A 25,528-nucleotide genomic window follows, 5' to 3' on the forward strand; every position below is an offset into this window, starting at 1 on the left:
TTTTCTCCATTGTATATTCTTGCGTCTCTTGTCATAGATTAATTGACCATAAGTGCATGGGTTTATTTCTGGGCTTTCTATCCTATTGGATTGATCTGTGTCTTTTTTTGTGCCAGTACCATACTGTTTTGATGACTGTAGCTTTGTAGTGTAGTCTGAAGTCAGGGCGCATGATTCCTTTGGTTCCATTCTTCTTTCTCAAACTTGTTTTGGCTATTTTGGGTTTTTGTGTTTCTATACGAATTTAAAAATTTTTTGTTCCAGTTCTGTGAAAAATGTCATTGGTAATTTGATAGGGATTACATTGACTCTGTAGATTGCCTTGGGTAGTATGGTCATTTTAACAATAATGATTCTTTCAATGCAAGAACATGGTATATCTTTCCATCTGTTTGTGTCGTCTTCAATTTCTCTCATCAGTGTCTTACAGTTTTTGGAGTACAGGTATTCTGCCTGCTTTTTAGTCCTAGGTATTTTATTCTTTCTGAAGTGGTTATAAATGGAATTGTTTCCTTAATTTCTCTTTCTGATACTTTACTGTTAGTGTATAGAAATGTAACAGATTTCCATATATTAATTTTGTGTCCTGCAGCTTTACTGAGTTCATTGATGAGTCTAGTAGCTTTCTGGTGGCATCTTTAGGATTTTCTATGTATACTATCATGTCATTTGCAAACAATAACAGTCTTACTTTTTCTTTTTCAATTTGGATTCCTTTTATTTGTTTTTCTTCACTGATGCTGTGGCTAGGACTCCCAAAACTATGTTTAATAAAGGTGGTGAGAGTGGGCATCCTTGTCTTGTTCCTGATCTTAGAGGGAATGCTTTCAGCTTTTCACCGTTGAGTATGATATTAGCTTTGGGTTTGTCATATATGGCCTTTATTATGTTGAGTTATGTTCCCTTTGTGCCCATTTTCTGGAGAGTTTTTTATTTTTTTAAATTTATTTATCTTGATTGCTGAGTTTCTTGGTATCCCCTTAAATTTTTACCCAAAGCAACTGCCTCATTTGCCCTCCCCTCATCCCAGGCCTTCCCACCCTCCTCAGAGGTGATTTCTGGCCTGAATTTGTCTGTTCATGTAGAAACAAGTTAACCAAGTTTTACGTAAAAATAAATGTTATTGTATTGATTATATATATTTTTAAAACTTTTTTTAAATTTGTTTAACCAACTTTATTGGGGTATAATTTACAAACACATTTTAATTACAAAGTGGGATGGGCTTTGATAAATGTATGCCCTTCCTCTACCCTTGTGAGATAATTACTTTTTATTTGGGAATAATTTTTGATTTATGGAAGAGTTGGGAAGTTAGTACAGAGAGTTCCCATGTACCCTTCACCCAGCTTTCCCTAATATTAACATCTAATATAACTATGGTATATTTGTCAAAACTAAGAAACTACTTTTGGTACAGAACTATTAACTAAAAAATACACTTTATTTTGATTTCACCAGTTTGTCCATTAATGTCCTTTTTCTGTTCCAGAATCTTATTCTGGACACCACATTGCATTTGCTGCAACTTGCTTTTCAACTTTATTTTAATATTTTTAAATTCTCACAAGTTATTTGTGGCTCTGTTATTTATCTCATTGTTTTGAACTCCTCTCTCTGCCATTGTGTTGTTTTGGTGACAAAGCTGCATCCACTTTCTTTTTTTTTTATATATAAATTTATTTAATTTATTTATTTTTGGCTGTGTTGGGTCTTTGTTGCTGTGTTTGGGCTTTCTCCAGTTGTGACGAACGGGGGCTACTCTTCTTTGCATTGCGTGGGCTTCTCATTGTGGTGGCTTCTCTTATTGCGGAGCACAGTCTCTCAGAGTGTGGGCTTCAGTAGTTGTGGCTCACAGGCTCTAGAGCACAGGCTCACTAGTTGTGTAGCACAGGCTTAGTTGCTCTGCGGCATGTGGGATCTTCCCGGACCAGGGCTTGAACCTGTGTCCCCTGCATTGGCACGCGGATTCTTAACCACTGCACCACCAGGGAAGCCCCCACTTTCATTTTTATTTAGAAAATTTTATAGGTTAGACTATATCCTCTAATAGTAGGCAAACATTAATTAGCATAGGGTTTTTTTTTTCGAAGTGGATGGTGTTTTATTTATTAACTTACCCCACCTCAGTTCCAGAAAGAATTTGAAATGTCTTACAAAAAGTGCTCACAGTTGAGCATGATTTTTTAAAATATGAAGAAATGCATGTCAGGGACTTCCCTGGTGGTGCAGTGGTTAAGAATCCGCCTGCCAATGCAGGGGACACTGGTTTGATCCCTGGTCCGGGAGGATCCCACATGTCGCAGAGCGACTAAGCCCGTGCGCCACAGCTACTGAGCCTGTGCTCTAGAGGCCGCGAGCCACAACTACTGAGCCCACGTGCCACAACTACTGAAGACTGTGCGCCTAGAGCCCATGCCCCATAACAAGAGAAGCCACTGCAATGAGAAGCCCGCGCACCACAAGGAAGAGTAGCCCCCACTCACTGCAACTAGGGAAAGCCCGTGTGCAGCAACGAAGACCCAGTGTAGCCAAAAATAAATAAATAAATAAATTTATTTAAAAAGAGAAATGCATGTCAAGTGGAAAATAAAGTTAAACATGGTAAAAGGATTACTACCAAGAGTGGATTGGAATGCTGATATGCATACTGTCCTATTTGCGTGTTAATGTAGGCCAAAGTTCCCAAAGCAAAGAGAGAAGCAGTCAGTTGGCTATGTCTACTAGGTTAAAGTAAATGAACAAACAGTTGTTGAGAAGGGCAAATATTCCTAGCTGTGAGATCCGGGAGAAATTTCTCCCATGGATTTTTATGATGGGGACTCTGGAATTCTGGAAACTCATATTCTTCAATTTGGGGAAATTTTCTTAAATAAATTCATTATCTCATCCTCAGCTTTCTCTGTTTTTTCTTTCTAGAACTTCTACTGTGTGGATATTGGACCTCCAGAACTGGTTACCTGAATTTCTTATCAGCTCTCCTATTTTCCTTCTCATTAATGTTTTGCTCTACTTATTTCTTCAAATTTATAATCCAGTTTTTCTGTTGCATTTCTAGACAAATAAGTAGTGAAGGGTCTTTATTACTACGGGGTGGAGATTGGAGTAGATATCTTGGAATGTTCTTTTCATTGAATCTGGCTCTTATTTCATGGTTGAAATAATGTCTCTTACCTCTGAGAACATTTGTGATTGTTGTCTTCTATCAGTATAGTTTGTTCTTCAAGTTCAGTTGAACTCAACAAAAATGTATTGAGTTAGACTCTCTTCTCTGTGCTTGGTATAGGTCAGTCCATGAAATAGTCAATGATACTTGACATTATGAGGATTATATTTGGTAAGGAAGAGGGGAGAGACAGATGTAAGTGAAAAAAATAAGTAAACTATGTATTATTTGAGAAGGTGGTAAATGCTATGGAAAAGGGGTGGGGGTGAGGTGCAGTTGTAATTTTAAATACGTGGTCAGGGTAGGCCTCACTGACAAGGTGGCATCTGAGCAAAGATTTGAAGGAGGTAATGAAGTTAAACCATGTGAATATCTGGGGCAGGGGCATTCTAGGTAGAGAGAATAGCCAAGGCCAAAGTTCTAAGGTGGGAGGCTGTCCAGCAGGTTTGAGAAACAGTAACAGCAAGGAGGCCAGTGTGGGAGAGTGAGGTTAGAGGAGTGATGTGGGCCAGGTCACCTCCTGGGGCCTTCTAGGACTGTGTTATCCAATATGGTAGACAAATCTGGTCCACCACCTATTTTGGTAGATAAATTTTTATTGGAACCCAGTCCCACATTCATTTACATATTGGTTATGGCTGCTCTTGCACTACAAAGGAAGAACAGAGTGGTTGCCATAGAGACCATCTGGCCTACAAAACTTAAAATACTGATGCTTTGACCCTTCACAGAAAAAGTTTTTTGACCCCGCCACTCTAAGGTCCATATAGACTTTCAGATTCTAGGTCCATAAACTCATGAAGGGCAGTAATGGTTTGTGTCTATTCATACCAGTTGTTGAGTTTTAGAACAAATTTAGAGAAGTAAATAAATAAAACTTGCCTCCTTTAAGAAGTTTGACAGTTCTTAATGATTTGAGGAAGATTTAAAGACATGGGCAAATGATTAATAGCAGGCTGTGAGGTGAAGGTAGGTGCCCATGTCCCACTTTTGGAGGACAGCTTTGGCTGACAGTCTAATTTTTATCCTCATTCACTCAATGAGACACCTGATAAAGAACAGTGAGCAAGACAGATGTGGTCCTGCCTTCACAGAGCTTACAGTCCAGTGAGGAGTACAGTTAAGAAGGCAGTTGGTGACAATCCAGTCTGGTAAAAATACTGTGATAGAGGAAGTACAGGGTGCTGGAAAGTACATGGATCGGGCAGCTAATCCGGAAGTAGGCCAGATGGAGCCCAGGGACTGGGGAACACTGTTCAGGCAGAATCACAAGGAAGTTCTTTGTGCTTGAGGGAGCCTGGTTCATGAAAAGGAAGGGGGAAAGGAAGGAGGGGAAACATGGCCAAGGCTGGCTCTTGAAGGGCTGTAGGAGCCATATTAAGGAGTTAGGACTTTTTTTTGAGAGCCTGGGAGCCATTAATGGGTTTGAAGCAGAATCTGATGTGACTAGATTTGCATTTGACAAATAGCACTGTGGCTGCTCTTTGTGAGGACAGAGTATTACAGTAAATGTGGGTACAGGGAGACTGATTATGAGGCTATTAGATTTTTCTCAGTGATACTTAATTGATGATTAAGAACTCAGCTAAGTTTAGGTAGACGTTTACCTGTTTACGAAAATACAGTGTAAATATATAAAGCCCATGGGGGCATGGGGGGATGGTGCTGTATATCTAGCAAATGTGTTTAGCATGTGTAGAATTAAGTATCATTTACATTCATTTCCTTGATTCAGCAGCATTGGAAGGAAGTATTTATCAAACTTTCATAATCTGAAGAGTTGGTTCAAACTCTCTGTGTCCAGCAAGGTAGAAGTGCTTGGTATGTACAAGGTTTTTTTTAGTGTAGATGTGTGTTTTCTACATGCCTCATCTTGTTTGTCTCCCCACAGTTCCTCTTTCAGCAGACGAATGTGGGAGCGTTGGGAGAGAGAATGGCTCTAACCCCTTCTTAGTTTATATTGGCACTGAAAATACAGGGACTAAGAATAGCCACAGTTTGTTATTGTTTTCTTGAAATTGTTTTCTCACAGTTACATGGTGACATTGGGCATTTTTCTTGCCTATAGTATAGTTCTTGGTGTGTTAAACCCAAGAAACAAAGGTTCGTCATTCTCTTTTGTCTTATCTTGATAAGAGTAATAAATGGTTCAACATTGGAAAAATACGGAAAGTAGAAAAAAAAATCATCCATAGGCCCTCCGTTTGGAAACAGACTGGTTAAATTTTTGGTAGGATTCCCTTCTTGCTTTGTGATTTACTTTGTTTTTGTTACATCTTTATGTGCACTTCGTATTTTTGATCAGAGTAATTTTATTTTGTGTTACATGGTTGTGATCATTTTTTTGTATACATGTATCAAGTTTTTAAAATTTTGTTATATTTTAAAGCATATTTGATGTCTGCAACATATATAGATACATGATATAGAAAAATAAATATATACATATATATATTTATCTATTTCCTATTATTGGATATTTCAGGTGTCTGGTTTTTGTGATATAAGTAACAGTGGAGTAAGACATCTATACATAAAGCCCATACAGCCATTTCAAATTCTTTTATTAAGGACATTTAGCACTGCATGCAGTTTAAAGTTTATTGCTGGGTTTCTACATGCCAGTTTTGGATCTATGACACCCAGACTTAGCAGCGTAATTAGAAAATGGGAATTCCAGGATAATGAATAAAATGGAACCTATCAGATGGATTCATTTGAATACTCTGGCCAGGTAGAATGCTCTTGAGAGCACTTTGAGGGCTTGTCTCCTTTTCGCCTTTGTAGACTGTCCAGAGACATGAACCCACTATGCAGTATTAAATCTCCCTTGTGCATTATTTCCTCTCAGGGGTCGGAGGAGAAGACAGTCGTGTATGTGGTTGGGAAGGCGGGCCGCCAGCACTGGCAGCACGTGTACACAGCGGTGACCCGGGGCCGCTGCAGAGTGTACGTCATTGCAGAAGAGTCTCAGCTTCGGAGCGCAATTATGAAAAACAGTGTTCCCAGAAAAACTCGTTTAAAACATTTTTTGCAAAACAAACTGTCCGAGAGCTGTGCATCTCCAGCAGAGTTTGCATCCCCATCAAAGAGCCCTGAAGACAGCAGGAGACCCAGCACACATCCATCAGCATCCCCAGTCCCTACAGCCACAGATGACAGGGTGACAGATTACGTCCCCAGAAGGAGGGCCTCTGTGGCTGATGACACGCTGTTTGCCTTTGCTGAAGGATGGAAATTATCTTCATCTGATGAAGTGCATACAATTGAGGATCCATCACAGTCGAGAGGGTCCAAAAGAACATGTTGCATGAATGCCGCTGCAAGTCCAAACAAAATTCTTATGGTAGGACTGATGTTCAGGTTTTATTTAAATATTGCTGGCCTCAGTGTGCTTACAAATGACTGTGTATTTTTGTTAATGCTACATAGTGCTGCAGGACTTAAAAAGCAAGTGTTCCTCTCACCTCTGTCCCATTTCCTCTCTGTTTCTATATCCTGGTGGATCTTAGCTTGATCTCAGTTGGATGTTTCTCCCTCTGCTTGAGGCTGGCACTCTGGACAGTGTCAGTGGACTGGTGGAGACGGCATGCCAGGAGAAACTTCTGTCTTCCTGCATCTTCTTTCCTCGTCTTCCTCATCACCTTCCCCTTCCTTTCGCAGGCCATGGTCCCATTTTTATCCCCACAGCTCCATTGAAGTGTCTGGTCCCAGTCATCTTCTTATCAACTTCAGAGGCCTTTTCTTAGGTCTCATTCTGGACCTTTCCCCCCTGACAGTTAACATTTTAAATTGCAGTTGCTGTTGCCATGTTTCCTTCCCTCGGTTTCAGTGTTCCCTTTCCCTCTTGACACTTCCCCTCCATCTCTGGCTTGTCTCCCCTTCGTGTCTTCCCTCCTTTTCTTCCCTTCCTCTGACTGGAGACATCTCCCCCAGGCTCAGGGCTTCTTTCCCTTGAGAACTGATCCCATTCTCTCAGTTTTAGCTGTCACCTTTGCACTGATGATTTGGTCAACAAATAGTTTTCAACTGTCCATTGCATTCCAGGCACTGGGAATTCAGAAGTTCAGTGGCTTCAGTGGCTCCCTAGTTCCTACTGTGTAAATTCCAGGCAATCTGGCTTGGCATTTGAGACCTTTCTCTGTTCGATTCCATCTTTCCCAGCATCATTTCATTTATTTCCCACTATTCCTCTTTTTTTTTTTCTTTAGTCAATCTAGTCTTCATTCATTCATTACATTGAACCAAACTTATTCTCATCTCTTCCTTTTGTTTTTCTTGGATTCCTCCTTTTCTCTGTCTCCTCTCTTTTCAGCATTTGAAAAAAAAAACAACAAACAAAAACATAGCTTCTCTGCTAGTCACTGATCTAAATGTTGGAGGGAGAGAAACAGACAGGTCCCTGGCTTCATGGCCATTACATTGTACCAGTGGGTCATAGGCAATCTATACCACAGAAAATAAAGTTTTCAGGTCAAGAAAGATTCTATGAAGAAAATACAGGTAATGAGGTAGGGAATGGTCGGTAGGAGTAGTGGGGCAGGAGGTGCTATTCGGCCATGGTGGTCTGTTAAGTCCTTGCTGAGGAGGTTACGTGTGAGCTGAGCACTAAATGATGCAAAGAAGCCAGCCGGTTGAGGCCCTGAGGAAGAGCATCCCAGGCAGAGGGTGTAGAACATGGCAAAGCTGAGAAGGAATGACCTTATTGGAAGGGGAAGGGAGACCAGTGTGCCTAGTGAATGAGGAAGAGAGAAGATGTGATGATCTCAGAGAGATAGGCAGAACTACAGGAGGCAGCTGGGACTTTATCCTACTTGCCGCAGGAATCCATTGGAGGGCTTTAAGCAAAGGTGAGATATCATCTGATGTATGCTTGACAACCATCTCTCTGGTGTGGAGAGTGACCTGTGGAAAGGAAGGTGGAAGCAAGAAGACCAGTCAGGGTTGTCCCAGGGAGAGCAGTGAAAGAGCAGCGAGGGTGATGAGAAGTGGTTGGATTCTTGATGCCTGTTGGAGATGGAGTCTGTTTGACTTGCTGATTGGATGTGAGGGGGTAAAACAAACAGTGATCCAGGACGATTCCTGGATTTCTGCCTGAAGCAACTTGGTGAATTGTAGTGCCGTTTCTTGAGATGGGAAAGATATGAGGAGAACTGGGTTTGGGGAAATGGAGAGTTCTCTTTCGGCATGTTATGTTTAAGTTATTAATTAGATGTATATGTGGACTTGTTGAGAAAGGCAGTGGTTGGTAGAGAAGTTTAGAGCCTCAGGGTAGGTTAGGGAGGGAAATGTCCATTTAGGAGTCATTAGCATATAGTGGTGGGTTAATTTCAGGAGATGCCACAGATAGAAGAGGAGGCCTTAAGGCTGAGTTCTGGGGGTACTCCTAACTTTCAGAGGTCTGGCAGAGGAGGAAGAACTGGCAAAGGTGACTGAAAAGAAGTATGAGTGAGAGAAAAGGAAGACTAGGGTGGCGGGAGGGGACAGAAGTCTATGTAGGGTGGACTGGTCAGAGACTAGGAGGTGAGAGAGTGGAGGAAGCAGTAGAGGCAGGGTTCTTGAAGAAGGTTGCTATGAAAAGGAGCAGAGAGATAGGGCTGTATCTGGATGGAGGACTCATGGTCAAAGAAGGATTTATTGATTTATTTATTTTGGATGGGTACATTAAAGCATCCTAGGGTACTGATGGAATGGTCCAATGGAAAACAAGAAATTCATGATTCAGAGAGAGGGGATAATTGTAGGAATGGAGTCCTGAAGTGGGTGAGATGGGAAAATCCAGAGCATAAGTAGAGGAGTTTCCCTTAGATAGGATTGGGGACATTGTGGGGGGGGTGTGTGTGTGTGTGTGTGCGCACACATATATGTATACACATATATAATGGAATATTACTCAGCCATAAAAAAGAAAGTGATAAAAGTGGACATAGCAGAAAAAAAAGTTTTCCCTTTTTTTCTTCTTCAAAATAGTAGGATTACTGCTGATTCTTAGTTTTATTCAGTACTCAAGATCAACTCTGCTGAGATGGAATTTCCATCTCAACAAAGCATCTTTTTTAATTTTTTTTTAAATTAACTATGTTACCTCTTACAAAGACCCTGGGATAAATAAAGCTTTTGACCTGGAGCAGAAAACGGAAGCAGTTCCAAGGAAAGAGTCTTTTTCTAAAAGTTTCTTGCTTTTTATTTTTTGGCACCAGCATGGGGTGGGGAATCATGGTTTATAGGGTGGTACAAAGAGAAATTGGCAGCACTATTCGTCTTCAGTTTTGAGCTTGCCAAAGCTTTTAAGCTCTGGGGGAGGCTAATGTCCCTGAAGGTCTGGAGCGCAAAGAGTGATGGTGGGGGGCTGCCCAGTGCTGTGGGTTGTTCTCACTGCATGATGGCAGCAGTGCAAGCAAAGTCCTCTAACTGAAGAGGATGAGTTTTCTCACATGGTTTGCCACAAGTATGTGGCATTTACAAGAATCCCTAGAAATGAGGAAACTAGAATTCAAAGCTTCAGGACTTCTATAAATTAGGGACTTCTTTGTCTCATAATTCTAGACTTTCAGGTGCATTGAGATGTGTCGTTTGTGAAAGATCAAATTCGATGACAAGGGCTGCCCACATATCCATCCTTCACATTTGTATTGCTACATAAGAGCCAAACCAGTACTGAGATTCTACAAACACCAATGACTAAAATACCTGAGCCCCTCCCTCCTAGAAGAAAGCTTTTGCTTTTCCATCAATTAATAGCTTTGGGTTTGGAAAGAAGTCCTCAAAGAAAATGTTGACCTGATTTTTTTTTTTCCTTTTGCCTAGCCTCCCACCATCAAAGAAAAAAAGGGATGGGTGACAAAAATGACCCTTAAAATAAAAACATATGTGTAAAATATTGCTAAAAATTTATCATGTTTAAAGCAGGATTTCCAGAATTTTTTGAAAGAAAATGACATTTTCACTTATAAATAAGAAAAGCTAGGAAAGACATAATCACATAGTCCCTGAATAAAGATAGTCCTTGTCTTAACTCAGAGTTCCCTAGAGAAAGAGAACCAATAGGGTGTGTCTCTATCTATCTATCTATCTATCTAGGCTATTTAATCTAACCTATCTATCTGAATTTATTTTAAGGAGTTGGCTCATGCCATTGTGAAGGCTGGTGTTGGTAGAGTCCAAAATCTGCAGGTAAACTGGCAGATAGGAGACTCAGAGAAGAAGGCTTTCAGTTAATTGGATGAAGCCCACCTGCATTATAGAGGGTAATCCACTTTACTCAGTCGGCTGATTTAAATGTTGGTCTCATCTAAAAAATACCTTCAAAGAAACATCTAGAACAGTATTATTCAACCAAATATTGGGGTACCGTGGCTGAGCCAAGTTAACACATGAAATTAACCATCACCGTCCTCTAAATTGAACAGATTTAGCATGATGAATGATGAGTTGAATTTTGCTTATTTTTTTCTCTTTCCCTGTGGTGGTGAACCTTCTTCATGACTGTACTGGTCCATTGACTGGTGCTTGGGAATCACTAACAGTACCAAGAGTATACTTGCGGTGTACTCGCAGTGTATCGTCTTCACCACACCTACAGCTGGCGTCGTGGACGTGCAGGCTGGGCAGTCGGTCATACAGGGCTTCGTGCTTAGAAGGAACCCATGCTTGTTTTAATGTTCTCTGCTTGCCATCTTGAAATTCTTAATTTTTGAACAAGGGGCCCACATTTTAATTTTGCACTGCCAAATTATGTAGTGGACCCTGTCCACACTTTTAGAAATTAAATATATGTACTCAGTTGGCAAATAGTCACTTCTACATGCCAGTCCCGGAGGTGGGTAGTGGCATTACCACAGTGAGCAAAATCAGGATGACAGCTGATTGCTCTGGTCTGCTCCAGGCTTCCACGGGGTGGGAAAATGTATGATGTCTTCTGAGAAGCAGTCAGAGGGAATAGAATTACACAGGGTAGACTGACTATATTTTTATAAAGTTAACTTCATTTTTCTTGTTGTTCCAACAGGTGGAAGAATCATCTCCACAAGTGTCTTCTAAACTTCAGAATTTGAGACTAAATAGTTTAACCCCCAGGCAACTTTTCAAACCTACAAATAATCAAGAAACTTAGTTTTATTTCAGATTGCTCAAAGTAATTGTCTGTTTTTTTCCCATTCAACACAAAATGAACATCATAGCTTCAAAGGATCAAGACAAAAGAGGATGTCTATTAACTGGAGTTTTATTTTAAGGCATTTGTGTTAGCAGATGTTTTAAAATCATTTAATCAAAGAAAACCTTAGTGATTTTGACATCTGTCATCAGGAGAACTGACAGCACTGGTCGTATATGAGGGAAAATTATGTTATATATTTTTTTAAAAACTCTGTACTTTTAAAAGTGTTTTCTTTTTAGAATAATGCCTTATTAACTTCCATCATCGTTGTGGGTGATCTTTGCCATTGGGTTGAAGCAGTGGTAAAGATAAACTGTAATTATATCTCTTAAATTATTAACACATATTCTAGGACATTGTGTCTTCTGCAAAGTGGTCATCACACAAGGCTGCAGCAGCAGCTTCATCACCGCTGCCTGGGCCTATCTGATACATTTTCCTGGAAATTCCTGCTGAGCTGGAAGCACATTGGTTTTTGTTTTTGTTTTCTTAATTTGAGATATAATTGACATAGGACATTGGGTAAGTTTAAGGTGTGCATCATGTTGATTCACTACTTCTGTATTGCAATATAATTACCACTGTAGCATTAGCTAATATGTCTATCATGTCACATAGTTATTTCTTCTGAGAGTATATTGTTTTAAAGATATTCCACTTTGAAAATTGTTTTCTCCTCTCAGTGATTTGATTTTTTTGAGTTTTATTTATTATTAAATGGTAAAAGAAAAAGGAACAATTTACCAGTTATCCCAGTGTTTTAAAAATAGCCTTCCTGGGCTTCCCTGGTGGCGCAGTGGTTGAGAGTCCACCTGCCGTTGCAGGGGACACGGGTTCGTGCCCCGGTCCGGAAAGATCCCACGTGCCGTGGAGCGGCTGGGCCCGTGAGCCATGGCCGCCGAGCCTGCGCGTCCGGAGCCTGTGCTCCGCAACGGGAGAGGCCACAACGGTGAGAGGCCAGCGTACAGCAAAAAAAAAAAAAAAAAAAAAGCCTTCCTGAGATATAATTCACATACAATTCACCCGTTTACATAGTTGAGTGGCTTTTAGTAAATTCACAGAATTGTGCAACCAACACCACAATTGATTTTAGAACATTTTTATCATCCCCCAAAGACATCCTGTACCTCTTAGCTCTAACCCCTTTTCCCCTTCAGCCCTAGAGCTGCTAATCTATTTTGTCTCTGTTGATTTGCCTATTTCAGACATTTCATATAAATGGAATCATACAATATGTGATCCCTTGTTACTGACTTCTTTGACTTAGGATAATGTTTTCAGACTTCATCCACATTGTAACATGTAACAGTGCTTCATCCCTCTCCCTTTTTTAAAGTTTTAAAAAAAATTATGTACAAAGAACTAGCATTATTTCTTTTATTGGGTATATGTCTTGGATAATCCATTCAAGGAGTATCATTTTATCCAGCTTGATGAAGCCTATATCTTTCGTGTACTGATGGAAAAACTGGCGGCATATATTGAGATAATATTTCCAGATCAGACCATGCTGGTTTGAGCTGATGTGGCGAGATCAGGAACCTTGGCTGAATTTTTGCAGGTAGCTCTAGTAGAGTTGCTGATGACCCATCCTGCTTTCAGTAGTGCAGTGAGGCAGAAGGCCTTCATTTCTTTTTATTATGAAATATTCCATTGTATGGATATGGTACGTTGAATTTATCCATTCATTAGTTGATGGACATGTGGGTTGTTTCCTCTTTTTGGCTCTCATAACTAATGCTGCTATGAACATCTGTGTACAAGTTTTTGTGTGGGTATATATTTTCATTTCTTCTAAGTATATACCTAGGAATGGAATTGCTGATTGTATGGTAACTCTATGTTTAACCTTTTGAGGAACTGCTAAACTGTGTTCCAAAGCAGCTGTACCATTTTATATTTACACCAGCAGTGTGTGAGGGTTCCAGTTTCTCCATTGTCTCCAACATTTGTTATTATCTGACTTTTTAATTGTAGCCATCCTAGTGGATATGAAGGGACATAATGGTTTTGATTCGCTTTTCCCTTATGACTAATGATGTTGAGCACCTTTTCGTGTGCTTATTGGCCATTTGTATGTCTTCAGAGGAATGTCTATTCAGATCCTGTGTCCACTTAAAAATTGGGTTATTTTCTTTTTTATTATTGAGTATGAGTTCTTTATATATCCTACATACCAGTCTCATTAGAAACATTATTTACAAAATTTTTAAATTGTGATGATGTCCAGTATATGTATTTTTGTTGTTGTTATTGCTTGTGCTTTTGGTGCTATATCTGAGAAACCAATGCTTATCTAAAGTCATGAAGGCTTACTCCCATTTTTTCTTGGAAGAGTTAAATAGTGCTAGGTGTTACATTTAGCTCTTGGATTCATTTTGAGTTAATTTTTTTATATGGTGGGGTAGGAGCCCAACTTTATTCTTTTGCATGTGGCTCTCCAGTTGTTCCAGTTCCATTTCTTGAAGTGACTATTTCTCCATTGAATTGTGTTGGCATCCTTGTCAAAAAATCAGTTGATTATAAATGTGAGGGTTTATTTCTGGATTCTCTATCTATTCTATCGATCCAAACATCTGTCCTTATGCCAGCACCATGAGTCTTCATTAGTTTTGCAGGTTTGAAATCAACAAATGTGGGGACTTACCTGGTGGTCCAGTGGTTAAGACTCCACGCTTCCACTGCAGTGGGTGCAGGTTCAATCCCTGGTCAGGGAACTAAGATAAGATTCCTGCATGCTGTGCGGTGCAGCCAAAAAAAAAAAAAAAAGGAAATCAAGAAATGTGAGTCCTTCAATTTACTCCTCTCTTTCAAGATTTTTTGGCTCTTCTGGGTCCCTTGCTTTTCATATGAATTTTAGGATCAGCTTGTCAATTTTATTGACAAAGGAGCCAACTGGGATTTTGATTGGGATTGTGTTGAATCTATATATCTGGGGAGTATTGCCATCTTAACAATATTAAGTCTTCTGATCTATAAACATGGGATGTCTTTCTATTTATGTCTTCCTTCATTTCTTTCAACAGTGTTTTATAGCTTCAGAGTATAGTTTTGTGCTGTTATTTAATTGAAGTATAGCAGATTTACAATGTGTTAGATTCAGGTATAAAGCAAAGTGACTGAGTTATCTATATCTATAGATACATAGTATATTCTTTTTCAGATTCTTTTTTATTGCAGGTTATTAAAAGATATTGAATATAGTTCCCTGTGCTATACAATAGGTCCTTGTTGCTTATCTGTTTTATGTATAGTAGTGTGTATGTGTTAATCTCAAACTCCTAATTTATCCATCCCCACCCCTTTCCCATTTGGTAACCGTAAGTTTGTTTTCTATGTCTGTGAGTCTGTTTGTGTTTTGTAAATCATTTCATTTCTATTATTTTTTAAGATTCCACATGTAAGCGATATCGTATAATATTTATTGTTGTCTGACCTCATTTAGTATGATAATCTCTAAGTCCATCCATGTTGCTGCAAATGGCATTATTTCATTCTTTTTTATGGCTGAGTAATCTTCCATTATATGTATATGTGTGTGTGTGTGTATACATATATGTGTATATATATACATACCACATCTTCTTTATCCATTCATCTATCCATGGACGTTTAGGTTGCTTCCATGTCTTGACTACTGTAAATAGTGCTGGTATGAACATAGGGGTGTATGTATCTTTTCAAATTAGAGTTTTCTCTGGATATATGCCCAGGTGTGGAATTGTTCGACCATATGGTAACTCCATTTTTAGTTTTTTAACGAACTTCCATACTGTTCTTCATAGTGGTTTCACCAATTTACATTGCCACCAACAGTGCGGGAGGGTTTCCTTTTCTCCACACCCTCTCCAGCATTTATTATTTGGAGACTTTTGGGTGATGCCATTCTGACCGGTGTGAAGTGATTACTTCATTGTAGTTTTGATTTGCATTTCTCTAATAATTAGCAGTGTTGAACATCTTTTCATGTGCCTGTTGGCCATCTGTATGTCTTTTTCAGAGAAATATCTAGTTAGGTTTTCTGCCCATTTTTTGATTGGGTTCTTTTTTTTTTTCATATTGAGCTCTATAACCTGTCTGCATATTATGGAAATTAAAACCATGTCAGTGACATCGTTTGCAAATATTTTCTCCCATTCTGTAGGTTGTCTTTTCATTTTGTTTATGGTTTCCTTTGCTGTGCAAAAGCTTTTAGTTTATTGAGGTCCCATTTGTATATTTTTGCTTTTGTTTCCACTACCCTAGGGGACAGATCCAAAAAAAGTATTGCTGCTATTTATGTTAGACAGTGTTCTGCCTATGTTTTTCTCCAAGAGTTTTAAAATATGGTCTTACATTTAGGTCTTTAATCCATTTTGAGTTTATTTTTGTATATGGTGTTAGAGAATGTTCTAATTTCATCTTTTACATGTAGCTGTCCAGTTTTCCCAGCACCACTTATTGAAGAGACTGTCTTTTCTCCATTGTATATTCTTGCCTCCTTCATCGTAGATTGACTGTAAGTGTGTGGGTTTATTTCTGGGCATTGTATCCTGTTTCATTGATCTATGTGTTTGTTTTTGTGCCAGTACCATACTGTTTTGATGACTGTAGCTTTGTAGTATAGTCTGAAGTCAGGGAGCGTGATTCCTCCAACTTTGTTCTTCTTTTTCAAGCTTGTTTTGGCTGTTTTGGTCTTTTGTGTTTCTATACAAATTAAAATTTTTTTGTTCTAGTTCTGTAATTTGATAGGGATTGCATTAAATCTGTAGATTGCCTTTTGTAGTATGGCCATTTTAACAATACTGATACTTTCAATCCAAGAACGTGTATATCTTTACAATTGTGTCATCTTCAGTTTCTTTTGTCAGTGTCTTATAGTTTTCAGAGTACAGGTCTTTTGCCTCCTTAGGTAGATTTATTCCTAGGTATTTTATTCTTTTTGATGTGATGGTAAATGGGAATGTTTCCTTAATATCTCTTTCTGGTAGTTCATTGTTAGTGTATAGAAATACAGCAGATTTCTGTATGTTAATTTTGAATCCTGCAACTTTACTAAATTCATTGATGAGCTCTAGTAGTTTTCTAGTAGCATCTTTAGGATTTTCTCTCTGTATTATCATGTCATCTGCAAACAGTGACAGTTCTACTTCTTCCTAATTTGGACTCCGTTATTTTTCTTCTCTGATTGCTGTGGCTAGCACTTCCAAAACTATGTTGAATAAAAGTGGTGAGAGTGGGCATCCTTGTCTCGTTCCTAATCTTACAGGGGAAGTTTTCAGCTTTTCACTGTTGAATATGATGTTAGCTGTGGGTTTGTCATACGTCGCCTTTATTATGTTGAGTTAGGTTCCATCTTTGCCTAGTTTCTGGAGAGTTTTTATCATAAATGGGTGTTGAACCTTGCCAAAAGCATTTTCTGTACCTATTGAGATGATTGTATGCTTTTTATTCTTCAGTTTGTTAACATTGATTGATTTGCAGATATTGAAAAATCCTTGCACCCCTGGGATAAATCCCACTTGATCATGGTGTATGATCCTTTTAAGGTATTGTTGGAGTGGGTTTGCTAGTATTTTGTTGAGGATTTTTGCATCTATGTTCATCAGTGATATTGGCCTGTAATTTCTTTTTTGTGATATCTTTGTCTGGTTTTGGTATCAGGGTGACAGTGGTCTCACCCTGAGACCACTGTCTCAGGAAGTATTTGGAAGTGTTCCTTCCTCTGCAAATTTTTGGAATAGTTTGAGAAGGATAGGTGTCAACTATTCTCTAAATGTTTGGTAGAATTCACCCATGAAACCGTCAGGTCCTGGACTTTTGTTTGTTGGGGGTTTTTTAATTACTGATTCAATTTCAGTGGTGGTAATTGGTCTGTTCATATTTTCTATTTCTTCCTAGTTCAGTCTTGGGGAATTGTACCTTTCTAAGAATTTGTCCATTTCTTTTAGGTTGTCCATTTTATTTCCATATAGTTGCTCATAGCTGTCTTCTATGATCCTTTGCATCTCTGTAGTATCAGTTGTAACTTCTTTTTCATTTCTGGTTTTATTGATTTGGGCTCTCCATCTCTTTTTCATGATGAGTCTGGCTAAAGGTTTATCAATTTTGTTTGTCTTTTCAAAGAACAAGCTTTTAGTTTCATTGATTTATTTTTCTTTTTTTTTGTCTCTATTTTATTTATTTCTGCTCTGATTTTTTATGCTTTCTTTCCTTCTACAAACTTTGGATTTTGTTTGTTCTTTCTCTGGTTGCTTTAAGCATAATGGTAGATTGTTTATTTGAGATTTTTCTTGTTTCCCAAGGTAAGCTTGTATCACTATAAACTTCCTTCCTAAAACTGCTTTTGCTGCATCCCATAGGTTTTGGATCATTGGGTTTTCATTTTCATTTGTCTCTAGGTATTTTTTTAATTTTTCTTTTATTTCTTCAGTGATCCATTTGTTGTTAAGTAGCATATTGTTTAGCCTCCACGTGTTTGTTTTTTGCAGTTTTTTTCCTTATAGTTGATTTCTGGTCTCATAGTGTTGTGGTTGGAAAAGATGCTTGATATGATTTCAGTTTTCTTAAATTTATCAAGGCTTGTTTTGTGGCCTAGCATGTGATCTATCCTCGAGAATGTTCCATGTGCACTTGAAAAGAATGTGTATTTTGCTGCTTTTGAATGGAATGCTGTAAAAATATGGGTTAAGTCCACTTGTTCTAATGTGTTATTTAAGGCCTGTCATTCGTTATTGATTTTCTGTCTGGACGATCTGTCCATTGATGTAAGTGGAGTGTTAAAGTCCCCCACTATTGTTGTGTTATTGTTGATTTCTCCTTTATGTCTGTTAATATTGCCTTATATATTGATGTGCTCCTATGTTGGGTGCATATATATTTACAATTGTTATATCCTCTTCTTGGATGGATCCCTTGATCATTATGTAGTGTCCTTCTTTGTCTCTTGTAACAGTCTTTATTTTAAAGTCTATTTTGTCTGATATAAGTATTGCTACCCCAGTTTTCTTTTGATTTCCATTTTTGTGGAATACCTTCTTCCATCCCCTCACTTTGTATGTGTCTTTAGATTTAAAGTGAGTCTCTTGTAGGCAGCATATATATGGGTCTTGTTTTTGTATCCATTCAGGCAGTCCGTGTCTTCTGGTTGGAGCCTTTAGTCTGTTTACATTTAAGGTATTGATATGTATGTTCTTGTTGCCATTTTGTTAATTGTTTTGGATTTGTAGGGTTTTTTTTCCCCTTTCTTCTTTTGTTCTCTTCTCTTATGCTTTGATGACTATTTTTGGTGTTATTTTGGATTCTTTTTTCCTTTTTTTTGCATATATCTATTAGAGATTCTTGGTTTGTGGTTACCATGAAGTTTTTGTATAACAGTCTGTATACATACCTGATTGTTTTAAGTTGCTGTTCTCTTAATTTCAAATGCATTTTAAATACCCTGCATTTGTACTCTCCTCCCCTCATGATTACTGTTTTGATATATTTTACATCTAATTGTTTTAGGTATCCTTTAACTGCTTATTGTGGATACGGGTGATATTACTACTTTTATCGTTCAACCTCCCTACTAGCTTTGTGTGTGGATGATTTCCTACCTTTATTGTATGTTTGCCTTTACTGGTGGACTTTTTCCTTCCATAATTTTCTTTTTTCTAGTTGTGGCCTTTTCTTTTTTGCCTAGAGAAGTTCCTTTAACATTTGTTGTGAAGCTGGTTTGGTGGTGCTGAATTCTTTTAGCTTTCACTTGTCTGTAAAGCTTGATTTCTCCATCAAATCTAAATGAGTCTTCCTGGGTAGAGTATTCTTGGTTGTCAGTTTTTCCCTTTCATCACTTTAAATATATGGTGTCACTCCCTTCTGGCCTGCAGAGTTTCTGCTGAAAAATCAGCTGATAGGCTTATGGGAGTTCCCTTGTATGTTATTTGTTGCTTTTCCCTTGCTGCTTTTAGTATTCTCTCTTTAATTTTTGTCATTTTGATTATAGTGTCTTGGTGTGTTCCTCTTTGGGTTAATCCTCCATGGGACTCTGTGCTTCCTAGATTTGGGTGACTGTTTCCTTTCCCAGGTTAGGAAGGTTTTCAGCTATTATCTCTGCAAATATTTTCTTGGGCCCTTTCTCTCTTTTCTCCTTCTGGCAACCCTATAATGCAAATATTAATGTGCTTCATGTTGTCCCAGAGGTATCTTAAACTGTCTTCATTTCTTTTCATTCTTTTTTCTGTTCAGCAGCAGTGATTTCTACTATGCTGTCTTGCAGTCACTGATCCACTCTTCTGTATCATGCAGTCTATTATTGATTCCTTCTAGTGTATTTTTCATTTCAGTTATTGTACTATTCATCTCTGTTTTGTTGTTCTTTATTTTATTTTTTTAATTTTTTGCGGTATGCGGGCCTCTCACTGCTGTGGCCTCTCCCGTTGTGGAGCACAGGCTCCGGACGCGCAGGCTCAGAGGCCATGGCTCACGGGCCCAGCCGCCCCGCGGCATGTGGGATCCTCCCGGACCGGGGCACGAACCCGTGTCCCCTGCATCGGCAGGTGGACTCTCGACCACTGCGCCACCCGGGAAGCCCTGTCGTTCTTTATATTTTCTCATTCTTTGTTAAAAAAATTCTAACTTCTTGCTCTGTGCATCCATTCTCCTCCTGAGTTCTTTGATCATCTTTATGATCATTATTCTGAACTGTTTCTTGGGTAGATTGCCTATTCACTTAACTCTGCTTCTGGAGTTTTATCTCGTTTCTTGGTCTGGAACATAGTCCTCTGCCACCTCATTTTGTCTATTGCTATTTATATGTACGTGGTAAGTTAGTTACGTTTCTCATCCTTGGAGAAGTGGCCCTTTGTAGATGTCCTATGCGTCCCAGCAGTGCACTCCACCCGTCACCCAAGCTGTATGCTCTAGGGGTTCCCCCTAAGAGGGTTGCATGGCTCTTTCTGTTTTGGCTGGCTATGTGGGTGGTATGGTAGGCTTGGTTGGTGCCTAGTCTGGTTGTTTGCACAGCCCTGCCTTGCGTGGATGCTGCTGGCTGCTCTTTAGAGGGGCCTGGTCATGAGGTGGCTGGTTGCAGAACCCTAGTGGGCCCTGAGGCTAGTGCTGGCACACTGGTCAGCAGAATGAGGGTCCCAAAGACTCTGGGGCTGTTGCCCGCCCACTGAGAGGTGAAGCCAGACCCTGGGAGTAATACCAGACTACTAGCAGTTAGAGGTGTTTCCTGGAGTTTGACTGCAGGGCCCAGGGATCTCAGAGCTCATTTCAGATTGTTGATGTTGTCAGGGGCCATTCCTGACAGTTGGTCATGGGTCCAGAATGTCTGGAAGGTGGTATTAGCCTGCTAGTGGGCAGGGCAGGGGGCCAACTGGTCCTAGGGTGGGGTCTGGCCTATGTTGCAGGATCATAGCTTTCTTCTTTCTGGACTCTGCCCCCTGGTGGGTGAGGCTGGTCTAGGGGCTTGTGCTGGCTTCCTGGTGGGAGGGGCTGGTGCCTGCCTACTAGTGTATGGAGCTAGATATTGGCCCTCAGGTGGGCAGGGCCATGTCTAGGGGCATGTCTATAGAGGCGGCTGTGGGCTCAGGAAGTCCTTAGGCAGCCTGTCTGCTTATGGGTGGGGATGTGTCCCCACCCAGTTAGTTTGGCCTGTGGCATCCCAGCATTGGAGCCTTCAGGCTGTTGGATGGGGCCAGGTCTTGGTGCTAATGATCCAACATGTCAGCCACCTGGAATGTTTACGCAATTGAATGTTCCTCAATGTCTGACACGAGTGTCTGTGTCCTCCTGAGTGAGCTGCTGCCATCCCCCTTGCCTCTCCAGGACAGTCTACAAGACCAGCAGGCAGGTCTGGCCCAGGCTTCTATCAAATTACTGATTTTGCCCTGGGTCCTGGTGCATGTGAGATTTTGTGTGTGCCCTTTGAAAAGTGAAGTCTCTATTTCCCCCAGTCCTGTGGGGCTCCTGCAGTGAAGGCCTGTTGGCCTTCAAAGCCAAATGCTCTGAGGACTTGTCTTCCCAGTGCCGGACCCCCAGGCTGGGGAACCTGATGTGCGGCTCAGAACTGTCACCCCTGTGGGAGAATCTCTGCAGTATAATTATTCTCCAGTTTGTGGGTCACCCACCTGTGGGGTATGGGATTTGATTATATTTCAAGTCCTCCCCTCCTGTCTTGTTGTGGTTCCTTCTTTATATCTTTAGTTGTAGAAGATCTTTTCTGGTAGGCTCCAGTCTTCTTCACAGATGGTTGTTCTGCAGATAGTTGTTATTTTGGTGTGCTCATGAGAGGAGGTGAGCTCAGGGTCTTTTACTCTGCTGTCTTCCACACCTACTGTGTACTTTTATTGAATTTATTCCTAAGTATTTTATTATTGATCCTATGAGAATATAATTTTTTTTTATTGGAGTACAATTGCTTTACAATGTTGTGTTAGTTTCTGCTGTACAATGAAGAAGTGAATCAATCAGCTATATGTATACCTACACCCCTCCCTCTTGGACCTCCCTCCCACCCCACCCCCATCCCACCCAACTAGGTCATCACAGAGCACCGAGTTGAGCTTCCTGTGCTTTATAGAATATAATTGTTTTTATTTTTGGTTTGTTCATTGCTACAGTATAGAGATTCAATTGATTTTTATATATTAATCTTGTGTCTTATAATCTTGCTAAACTCATATTAGTTTTAGGTTTTTTAGTGGATTCCTTAAGGTTTTTGTATACACAAGATTGTATCGTCTGCAAGTAGAGTTTTACTTCTTCCTTTCCAATCTAGTTGCCTTTTATTTCATTTCCTTGTCATACTGTTAAATAGAAGTGGCAAGAATAGACATCCTGCCTTGTTTGTTTCTGTGAATTTACAAAGCCTGCTAGGCAATCTGCAAAAATGAAAACGTTGGGACTATAAGGTAATAGTTTTTTTTTAAGATAACATGATTAAAATTTATACATTTTAATAGTTTTTGAAAATGTATTTTATAGAATACATACAATGTTCTCAGGGTAGATGTGATCCTTGAGTTAAGATCAAGCTTTTTCACCTAAAGTAAAGTAAATGTACCATTAGTCTTGGAGGTGTTCCTGTTTGCAGGCTGTTGTTTTAGCATTTTCACGTGTCACACCTCTTCTCATGAAAGTACTGGAATGTAGATATGACCTTCCTTCAGTATTATAGGTGGGGAAACTGACTCACAGCAATTAAATTGTATGCCACCACTGAGTGAGTGAGTACCAGAGCTGGACTTCAAGTCCAGATCGAATTTCAAAACCTAAGCTCTTCCTGCTCTTCCATGTTGCTTTTCAAGTTTATGGCAAAAATCTTTCTTCCCCCTGTAGAAAATTATGTAACTATAAAAGTATTATGTAGGGCTCAGTCTAGGACACTAAAATATATTCAAAGCACCAAAAAAAAAAAAAAAAGTTTTTCTTTTGGCTTTTTAAAATCACTGTTTATTCCATTTGGTAGAGGGATTTTTTTTTTCCATACAAATATTTGCAACAATTTTTAATTCCCCCAAACCATACATAGACGATAAATACCATGCTATTAAAGTATTAAATTTGTACAAAAATACTTTACAGTTTAATACTTGTTACAAATAAAAATACATATTTAAGTGACTCCTCATGATCTTTTTTTTTTTTTTTCCTTAACATGATTCTGCTTTATACTTTCTTGCCCTGGCAGTTCTGAACTATGATTGAAGTAATATATTTCTTTGCACAAAAAAGAAAGGTGAACTTTTTCCTTAAACAAAGGACACAGTGTTCAAATGCTTTACCTAAGCAGTTGTTTGAATTGACCAAAATAAAAGTTGTTTGGAAAATAATTGTTTCAGTATGGAGATTCTACAATTAATATACAGATCTATTTTTTTATATTCACCTAATAACAGTTATTAGTGTAACTTTTCAAAATATCTGAACAAATGAAAACAGTTGCTGACAAACATTGAAAGCAACTGTCACAATTTATTGCTTTGAGGGATGATAATAATCGGCAATGCATTTTGTGAAAAATGTATTTACAATTTCAGTAAGTGGCATGGCTCAGAACAAGACAGTCCAGTGTCATTTTTAAGTACATGTGCTGTACACCCCTCAATATAATCAGTTTTCAAAACATGTCAAGCAGTATGAGTTTGATTTGCCTATCAAGATAAACCTCATTTTAATAGACTCTTCATTCTCAAATTCTTAGTCTTGAATTTTAAAAATAAGATAACTAACTAATACTCCTCAGTGTTGCTAAACACCCTAATTCATTATCAGAGATTTTTCAGCTATTAAAAATGTGTCTTTAAAAAAAAAACAGGTCACAAGACATATCCTGTTTGATAATCTGTTGCATAGGGAATAGCATACATCTTAGTTAAAATCATTCCTATACTTGGGCAAAACATTTACCACCAACTATTATGGTCACCTACGTGCATCATTGCTGAAATGCTGTAAGATGATTTTATACCTGTACCCCTCCCATAGCAGCAGTCCCAGCAGTTCACCAAACTAGTTCTCCTAGTGGAGCCAGCTTTATGAAAAGCCTTGTTGGTTAAATTCCTACATGAATGACTTTGTAGTAAGAAACTGATTTCAAAGTGAATTAAGGAAATTATCATAGAGAACATTTTCAAACAGATATTTCTCTTTTTAAAAAGGAATAGGAAGATGGACTTGTAAAAAATTTCCTCTGATGTTAACTGTAGAGGGGGTGGCCTAGCTGTTTTTCTTTTTCTCTACCCTTGGTCTTGGCAGGGGATTGCCTGTCATATACCATAGTGATCACCAACAAAGAAACCTCTTCAACTTGAAAGGGGAAGTGAACATGAGCCATGAGATTTAAAAGACCCCTGTGCTTGCAGTTAATGCCACATGATTATCTGTGCTTCAAATGTCACAGAAATCTTAAAGGGATTTTTTTTTTTTTTTTTTTTAGCACCATGTAGATATTGTCTTTTGTCCTGCTTTTTATTATTTCATTTCCTTGTCATACTGTTAAATAGAAGTGGCAAGAATAGACATCCTGCCTTGTTTGTTTCTGTGAATTTACAAAGCCTGCTAGGCAATCTGCAAAAATGAAAACGTTGGGACTATAAGGTAATAGTTTTTTTTTAAGATAACATGATTAAAATTTATACATTTTAATAGTTTTTGAAAATGTATTTTATAGAATACATACAATGTTCTCAGGGTAGATGTGATCCTTGAGTTAAGATCAAGCTTTTTCACCTAAAGTAAATGTACCATTAGTCTTGGAGGTGTTCCTGTTTGCAGGCTGTTGTTTTAGCATTTTCACGTGTCACACCTCTTCTCATGAAAAAGTACTGGAATGTAGATATGACCTTCCTTCAGTATTATAGGTGGGGAAACTGACTCACAGCAATTAAATTGTATGCCACCACTGAGTGAGTGAGTACCAGAGCTGGACTTCAAGTCCAGATCGAATTTCAAAACCTAAGCTCTTCCTGCTCTTCCATGTTGCTTTTCAAGTTTATGGCAAAAATCTTCCCCCTGTAGAAAATTATGTAACTATAAAAGTATTATGTAGGGCTCAGTCTAGGACACTAAAATATATTCAAAGCACCAAAAAAAAAAAAAAAAGTTTTTCTTTTGGCTTTTTAAAATCACTGTTTATTCCATTTGGTAGAGGGATTTTTTTTTTCCATACAAATATTTGCAACAATTTTTAATTCCCCCAAACCATACATAGACGATAAATACCATGCTATTAAAGTATTAAATTTGTACAAAAATACTTTACAGTTTAATACTTGTTACAAATAAAAATACATATTTAAGTGACTCCTCATGATCTTTTTTTTTTTTTCCTTAACATGATTCTGCTTTATACTTTCTTGCCCTGGCAGTTCTGAACTATGATTGAAGTAATATATTTCTTTGCACAAAAAAGAAAGGTGAACTTTTTCCTTAAACAAAGGACACAGTGTTCAAATGCTTTACCTAAGCAGTTGTTTGAATTGACCAAAATAAAAGTTGTTTGGAAAATAATTGTTTCAGTATGGAGATTCTACAATATACAGATCTATTTTTTTTTATATTCACCAAATAACAGTTATTAGTGTAACTATTCAAAATATCTGAACAAATGAAAACAGTTGCTGACAAACATTAAAAGCAACTGTCACAATTTATTGCTTTGAGGGATGGTAATAATTGGCAATGCATTTTGTGAAAAATGTATTTACAATTTCAGTAAGTGGCATGGCTCAGAACAA

General features: G+C 38.7%; 1 protein-coding gene and 1 pseudogene across 2 annotated transcripts in view; one reads left to right on the forward strand and one right to left on the reverse strand.

The window, feature by feature from the left end:
* Positions 1-11,961, forward strand: part of HELB (DNA helicase B) — a 33,633-nt gene extending 21,672 nt beyond the window's left edge. For both annotated transcript variants that reach the window (XM_007120230.4, XM_055085184.1), the window contains exons 12-13: positions 6,018-6,512; positions 11,175-11,961. In XM_007120230.4, coding sequence (XP_007120292.2) covers positions 6,018-6,512; positions 11,175-11,279 — 600 coding nt within the window. In that variant the 3' untranslated portion in view covers positions 11,280-11,961. The remainder of the gene's footprint in view (positions 1-6,017; positions 6,513-11,174) is intronic.
* Positions 11,962-12,534: 573 nt separating this feature from the next.
* Positions 12,535-12,915, reverse strand: LOC112064703 (40S ribosomal protein S29-like; annotated as a pseudogene).
* Positions 12,916-25,528: the final 12,613 nt, after the last annotated feature.

This window comes from Physeter macrocephalus, chromosome 6 (assembly GCF_002837175.3).
Source record: "Physeter macrocephalus isolate SW-GA chromosome 6, ASM283717v5, whole genome shotgun sequence".
NCBI classification, from domain to species: domain Eukaryota; kingdom Metazoa; phylum Chordata; class Mammalia; order Artiodactyla; family Physeteridae; genus Physeter; species Physeter macrocephalus.